General features: G+C 34.3%; 1 protein-coding gene across 1 annotated transcript; it reads right to left on the reverse strand.

Moving 5' to 3' along the window:
* Positions 1-1,469: 1,469 nt before the first annotated feature.
* Positions 1,470-2,444, reverse strand: LOC107882863. Its single transcript, XM_016801894.2, has 3 exons — positions 2,233-2,444; positions 1,869-2,034; positions 1,470-1,779 (listed from the first exon to the last, which is right to left on the reverse strand). Exons 1-3 carry the CDS (start codon positions 2,278-2,280, stop codon positions 1,637-1,639), a joined length of 357 nt encoding a protein of 118 aa, XP_016657383.1. The 5' UTR covers positions 2,281-2,444; the 3' UTR covers positions 1,470-1,636.
* Between the last annotated feature and the right edge of the window lie 5,071 nt (positions 2,445-7,515).

Below are 7,515 nucleotides of genomic sequence, written 5' to 3' on the forward strand. Positions count from 1 at the left end.
CCCAACCCCCCCACCCACCATCGCCGTAGTTTCCCTCTGTTTTACACTGTGTTTAGTCAATTTTTGTACTTTTTGAACTTTTTCCCCCCGTGCTACCCCTCCCACCAAACATTAAGCCCTGAATCCAACACTGTAGTGGACACCAGAATATTAGTTTTTGACATATCGGACAATACATAATAATATATTATAATAATTAGATATTAAAAAACGTAATAATATAAGAGAAAAAAAAGTATAATAAAGGATAAATCGATTAATATTACTCTATAGGTTAATGGTTTTCTATAATATTATATTAAACTAATTCTACATCCTTATTTGTTTACATATAAAAAATTATAATAGAAATTACAATAGAAATTTTAAATTCAAATATTTATAATAAAATTTAATAATTTAGTTACTAAAAAAAACCATTCGTTTAAATAGCTCTTTTTTGCATAATTATATTAATGCATTGTTAGGTAGGTTGATGGCGTAGGCGTAGGACTTCTAGCGATTAGGGCTTGCCGGTAGAGAATTCGATCCCGAGGATGGAGATTAATCTTGGGTATAGATTTTTTTGATCATTTTTTAAATTTTTTTTAACCATATAAATTTTAACTATTTTTCAACTATTCATTATGGTTATTCCAACTATTCATTATGGTTGATCTTACTGTTTATTTTATAGTATTATACTATTATTCCAACTATTATTTTATGGTTATTCCAACTATATTAATTCAACTAATTCAATTTAGTACTCCCAACCATACATTTATTGTGTCACTATATTAACCTGAGATTATGGTTGGCCTAACCATTTAAACAGTTGTATCAACTAATATTTTTTTTCCTTGTTGTAGAATTCATGGCAATGAAAAAGCTGACAAAATAACAGTAAATAACCATAGGACGGAAATACGCACCTTCTACTCACTTAATTGACATCCATAGGAATGTTAGCACCTATCGTACAAACTCAGAGAAATCCAAAATACTACCAAATACTGGCCTAAACCTTATTCATCCCATCGAAAAGATGAAATAATTATTAAGAGACTAGGTGCGTATAATCCCATGGTCATCTTACGCGTAGTGAAAAACCAACACTGTGCCAAACCTGTGGAGAATCTTTTACAGTTAAGCACCTTCTTTGTACCTACTGTCTATGAATACTAGAAAAACCCCAGGAATGCCTGACAATCTCTTTGAAGCCCTCAGCCCAATCGATGACAACATCAACAAATCTATCTCATTTATCAAACTTATTGATAGGTACTCAGGTACAACTTAATTTAGAAATCTTTTATATTCAACCATATATCTCTTATTAATTTGTAATATTGTGTAAGATAATAACCTAAGTTTTTGAAGCGGTACCAAGAATAAAAAAACAATTAAATATAAATTGTCTTTTTTCATTATATTATATTAAAACGATTTTATTTTTATTGGTTTTTTTTCAAATACTCAGTAAAACAAATTGTTATTTTTTTGACTTTAGAAATTCCATGTGCGTATACCGTGCTTTAATATTATGTAATAAACAATAGATTCCATTACAGTTTAATCAGCTGAATAATATGTAACTATGTGGCTATTGTGGCCACGTATCTTACAAAATGATTAGGTAATTGTATGAGTACATTTACAATTTTAAGCTAATGGTCAATCTTACCATGGGCAAAGTAGCTATTTGTGGATTATTGGAACAACTATATAAAGTTGTCTGCATTAGATAACGGATTGCATTTGTTACATCCATCAATATTTGATTTTTAAACAACGTATCTAAAATTACAAAAAGGTAATGTATAATATAACCAACAATAAAATACATTGTAAACAAAAATATAAATACTAAAATTGTATTTACATACTATGTTTGGCAAAATACATGTACGCCAGCGATTGCATACCATATTCTTTACGACGGTCAATAAACATGATCAAGTCCTGGGTATAGCTCTTTGGAAAATGTATAAATGCTAAAAATTTGCTATTGTTCACGAGCATTTCACCAGTATAACGATCTTTGACTTCAACCTAAATAAATAATTGGTAAGTATACAATTGACACTTTAAACTACCTGCCCAATTATTTGAAACACAATTATGATCATTATTTAATCGTCTAAAAATGAACCTATTTATTCTACTGGAACATTATTGGCTCATTATAAAACTCAATGAAAATATTTAGCTCTTAAACGGTTTATGATAAACTCCTTGTTTTCTACTTACTAATTTATAGTCAAGTGACGCAAGATAGTTTATAGTAACGCAACTCATTGTTTGACTTGAATTATTTTCAAAAATGCATTTACTGGAGTTAAAATATTTGCAATCATTTATATTAATTTCATCATTTGTATTGCTACTTCCATTCGTTTAAAACTTCCTCCAATACAACTACAAAAGATGGTGTTTTGTATGATGGGAAGAAGACACACAGAAAACAATAAGAAGTAAAAAAACACGGAAGTATTACTTCTATTAAACGGTGCAATTGGTTATTTATTAATTCAAATTCTATTCAAATTGAATAAATAATGAACAGAGAGAATTAATCGGCATCCCGTAATATTTGATTAACTTAAAATACTCGAACTAGGATCTTGTTTGATTAATAAAGATGGTTTTTTATATATTTCCTTTTTATTTTATTTTACAATATGGGACGAATCCTTTAAAAATATGAATAAAATATTAATAATTTGGTTTATGGAAACGAGGGTCAATTTTAGAGCGAGAATGAGGGGTCAGTATTAGCAATGCTCATAAGACAGATCTGATGATTGGTGAGTTAAGATAGTAGTTTGAGGAAGAGATAGGTTTATGGAACGGAACAAATGATTGTGTACGGCAGGAGTGGACATTAAATGGGACACGGGATAGTGAATTTTAGAGGAAAGAAGATTAGATAGAAATGATAAGTTAGCTGAGTGACGACGATCAGCGAGGCTTTCTAAAGCAAAAAGGCGTTTGATTGGGGTGTAATCGTGAGGTGGACAGGATATGTTTAATTTATAAGCAGTGTAACAGAGGAATTTTCTTTGAACCCTTTCTATCATGCTACGGGCAGAAGTGGTGGACGGGTCCCAGAGGATGGTTCCATACTCAAGAATGGAACGAACTAAGGAACAGGAAAGGGTTTTTAGTGGTGTGAGCAAGAGAAAGTTTGTAGAGACATGGATTATAAAACCTAGCAGTTTAAGAGCCTTACAACAGATTATCTGAATGTGCATATTATGTCACAGGTTCTGTGTAAGAGTAAATCCTAAAGCCCGGAGTAATTATGCTTGATTACAACATTAATACGACAGAAAGTCATTACTATACTACTACTAGGTATTCCCAAAGATTCGCCTCATATCACTAATGGCCGAATATCATTTTGAAGAAGGTGACCGTCAGAGATGGGTTTTATACGGAAAAAAATTTTCATATCATCAGCAAAAATAAGTTTCGCATGTTGGAGGACGGGGGCCGCTGAGTTTGCGTATACGGCCAACAGAAGTGGAGTTAAAATAGCTCCTTGTGGCACACCCGAAGAGGTGGAATTAACAGTCACCCATTGAATCCTGTTTGTGATGTAAGAGTGGAGCCAGTACAGTAGAGGTGATTATGATCAACATGATCGAAAGCCTTGGAAAAATCTGTGTTGATTACATCTACTTGGCAGTTATCGCGAAAATAATCATTTATATATGAATGAAGACTAAGGTTACAAGTAACAGTTGACCTTTCAGGACGGAAGCCATGCTGCTCATCAATTAGAATATGATTCAAGGAGGAGCGAATCGAGTTAAGGACAAGTGTTTCAAATAATTTGGGTAAATGAGAGGGGATAGTTATAAGACATATTATAATGTATCATTGTTTTAAACTCATTGACTAATTGTTGAATATTATGATATTATTATAAACTTTTAATTACTTAGTTTGAATATTTTGGGAGTTTCGTTGAGCTAAGAAAATAATTTTATAATATGTGATATCAACATTTTCAATTTTTATTGATTTTTATAGTTTATTGGAGGGGTGGTCTATAACCTTCATTTTGGGTTCCGCAAATGTATAAAGCTATTTTGAGGTGAGCCACAACTTGTTGTTATCGTCGTCATCGGGATCATAATTAAGATCTCGGATGCTGATTGCGTCGGGTAGGGAACAATAATAGACCGTGTGCCCGGTCGCCGTTAAGTCGCGCGCAGTACTCACACACCGACCGCCCTATATATTGTGTGTATATATGTTATAGCTCAGCAAGAATTGGTTGGGTTCGCCGCGCAAATACTAGTGAGCTATGTGGTGTGGTGATGTGTAAGGTGTGTATGTATGTGTTGTGTGTAGGCTTATAAGCTAATGACATATAGGTAACTCTAATAAACAAATAGGTTACACGGTTGCTGGTAATAATATGTTGCTGTATAATTCACGATATCAATAATAATACAAATAAATAAAAATCACAGCAACACAATAATACAGTTTAGAAATATAATATAATTCAATGTGCGGCCCTTATGATCAAAATAAAATATAATAATAAAATAACTCACAATTTGTGGAGCGCAGTCTGGCCAGCTGGTCCTAGCTATATAATAAAAACGCTGTGTCTAGAGCACCGGGCGCCCGGTCACACTGTAGAGCACCGGGCGCCTGGTAAATTACCTGTTGCCATTTAGCATTGGGCGCCTAATTTAAATATATAATAATAGTTATTTTATCAAGAAAATTGAATTGTTTATTTGGCCTTTACTAACCTTTATAGGTATCTTTCCCTTGAATTGTATAACCTCATGACAAGTTTATTCACAGTTACCTATAGAAGTTTATTCACAGTTTTTTCAATTTTAAGTGTTTTTTGATTTTAAAATTTTTTTTAAGTTATTATATAAATATGAAACTCTTAGACACTTTTAAATCGTTTGAGGAATTTGAAAGTTGTTTTGAGGTCTACAAAGAAACAAATTATGTAGATTATTTCATAAAAGACTGCAAGACATTGGCCTCAATAAATGCTAAATATCCAAATGGAAAAATGGTTACAGCATCAATAGTATTAATAGTATAATAGTAGTACTATAATAGTACTATTATATTAAATTTTGTTGTGTTCATGGGGGTAGCCACAAAAAAAAAAAAATACACTTGACCAACGTATCACATCGTAAGTAGATTTATTTTATATAGCTAAATTTTAAAAGTCAAGATTCAAAATATTAAAATTGTTTAAGTACAATGCGCCAAGGATGCGAAGCTGGAATTTATTTGAGAGCTTCAGACGATGGTAAATCCCTTGTAATCACCAAAATGACAAAACTTCACAATCATGAAATTTCCCGAGTGTTATACACACATCTCCCTAATCAAAGGAAAATCACTCCTGCAAATAAGACTATTATATTATTAGAGCTGATGGACCTCAAGGCGAATAAAAAAATGATACAAAATAAGATAATGAATGATAGTGGCAAAATTATAACTTTGAAAGACTTGTCAAACATCCGTACAACAAACAAAAACAAAAACCAAAAAGATTGGAAATAGGAATATAGCTGTCAATTCAGATGAACCAACCTATTGTCTTTGTAATCAGATTTCATACGGAGAGATGATATGTTGCGATAATGATTTATGTCCAGTAGAATGGTTTCATTTTTCTTGTGTATCAATATCAACAAAACCAAAAGGTAAATGGTTTTGCCCCAAGTGTCGTGGAGATCGTGCAAATAAAATGAAGCCTAAAGCGCAGTTTCTCAAGAAACTTGAACGATACACTAAAGAAAAATAGGATAATTTGTAATTGCACTGATCTGCGAGGCCGAGTCGATCAGAGCACGCACTGTTTGGCAACTGCCAATTGTATCTCGTACATGGACCAAAGCTGTCCCTAGCAAGACCGTTGGAACTTGTTGGCGGCCTAACATGGCAGCCGGAGGAGTGGGTTTCGACGATTCCTGGTCTCGATGAGTAGCGCATGATGGCGCCTCTTGCATATGGAGCACGAAGAGGGGCACTTAAACGACAAGTGCCCGTGGATCAATCAGACCATGCAAAGGCGATGCGTGCACACTACCTTGCAGCGTTCATCGACCGATCAAGCCTTAAATTTCGCGCAATCAGCAAGCTGATGGGCTGCACCGGAACAAACGTAACATGACGTCGAAGTAGATTTGAGCGACGTTGCTTTGGACGAATGAGGTTTGGATGTCGATACTAATGCGGTCTTCGATTCCCGACAAAAACTAGGTTTCTTGACGTTGGCCGTCTTGGATGAGCTTCCTGATGGTTGCAGACCAGCATCCTCGAGGACCTGGATTCTCGTTTTAATGAACTTGATCATGCTATGAATCGACGGGTATTCTTCCTCGTTTTCAGCCTAGAACAGGCGCCTTGATACTGTAGGTAAACACCTAGCAGCCAATGAAAATAACAAAAACGTCGTCGTCGTCGTGGTCGAAATTATAGAATAATTTGAGCAAGCACCCAGTTCTTTTCCTCGCGCGATGACGTCATAAATGGGCGGCCATGTAAAATTAATTGCTCCACGTGGAGCCGTTATTGACCATGGGTTAAATTGCAATATTGTGTGTTTAATAAAAAAAACTATAAACTATGGTTCTTAGAAATTGCATACGATATGGTAATAAAAATACCTATATTGCATTTATATTTTTTTTACAAGTATACTAATTAATAAAGTGACCATGACGTGTTAAATTTCAATATTGTGTGTTTAATAAAAAAAACTATAAACTATGGTTCTTAGAAATTGCATACGATATGATGATAAAAATGTATAGATTATGTATTTTGTCGAAATATTTTATTAGTATTCTACTTAATAATAAAAAATAGCATCCCTAATGAACAGTATAAACGCATATAAAAGAGCGTATGTAATGTACAATGCACGGTCAGTCTAACATCGACATACTATACAGACCTACCCAGGCTGACTGTAAGTATGTTTGACGGAGACAACACCGTATGTTCGGAAATCGCTATGGAATCTACATGCAAGAAGAGGAAGGTGGAGAAAACTGTGGCACCGATGAAGAAGGCCAAGACGACGTCAACAGCGTTTACCAATATTCCGCTGCTACGAATTCGGACTGCTATTGAGATAGAGAAGTTGATTGTGGACAATCTGGTTCACGTCACACAGCTGTTGATGGATTTCAAACTGAAGGTGGGATCGAAATTTCACATTTCAGTTTGGATAGTTTTGATATCAATATGGCACCCGGAACATTTTTTCACACTGATGAACCCAAAGAAATGGACGACTACGAATCTGGCACGCGACGAGCTACTGGAGGAATGCAATATGGAGGATACTCCAATGAGAGACAGAATCAAGGCATTTTTGCTCGTGGCTCGCCAATTTATGAGCACATGCTTAGAAGAATTGTCGATCGAATTTGTGACATCGATTTTCGAGGAAATGATCGATACATCAGCGACGTTATTGTCCCCCGTGGTCCTAATGGAGTTGATGAAGTTACTAAAGAATTA

Source organism: Acyrthosiphon pisum, chromosome A1 (assembly GCF_005508785.2).
Source record: "Acyrthosiphon pisum isolate AL4f chromosome A1, pea_aphid_22Mar2018_4r6ur, whole genome shotgun sequence".
In the NCBI taxonomy this organism is placed as follows: domain Eukaryota; kingdom Metazoa; phylum Arthropoda; class Insecta; order Hemiptera; family Aphididae; genus Acyrthosiphon; species Acyrthosiphon pisum.

Bases quoted from the DNA above. Each gene is read 5' to 3' on its own strand.
- LOC107882863 (XM_016801894.2), bottom strand. From the start codon at position 2,280: ATGAGTTGCGTTACTATAAACTATCTTGCGTCACTTGACTATAAATTA. The intron at 2,035-2,232 runs GTAAGTAGAAAA...TTATTTATTTAG, and splicing joins CGTCACTTGACTATAAATTA to GTTGAAGTCAAAGATCGTTA. The intron at 1,780-1,868 runs GTATGTAAATAC...TTGTAATTTTAG, and splicing joins CATGTATTTTGCCAAACATA to ATACGTTGTTTAAAAATCAA.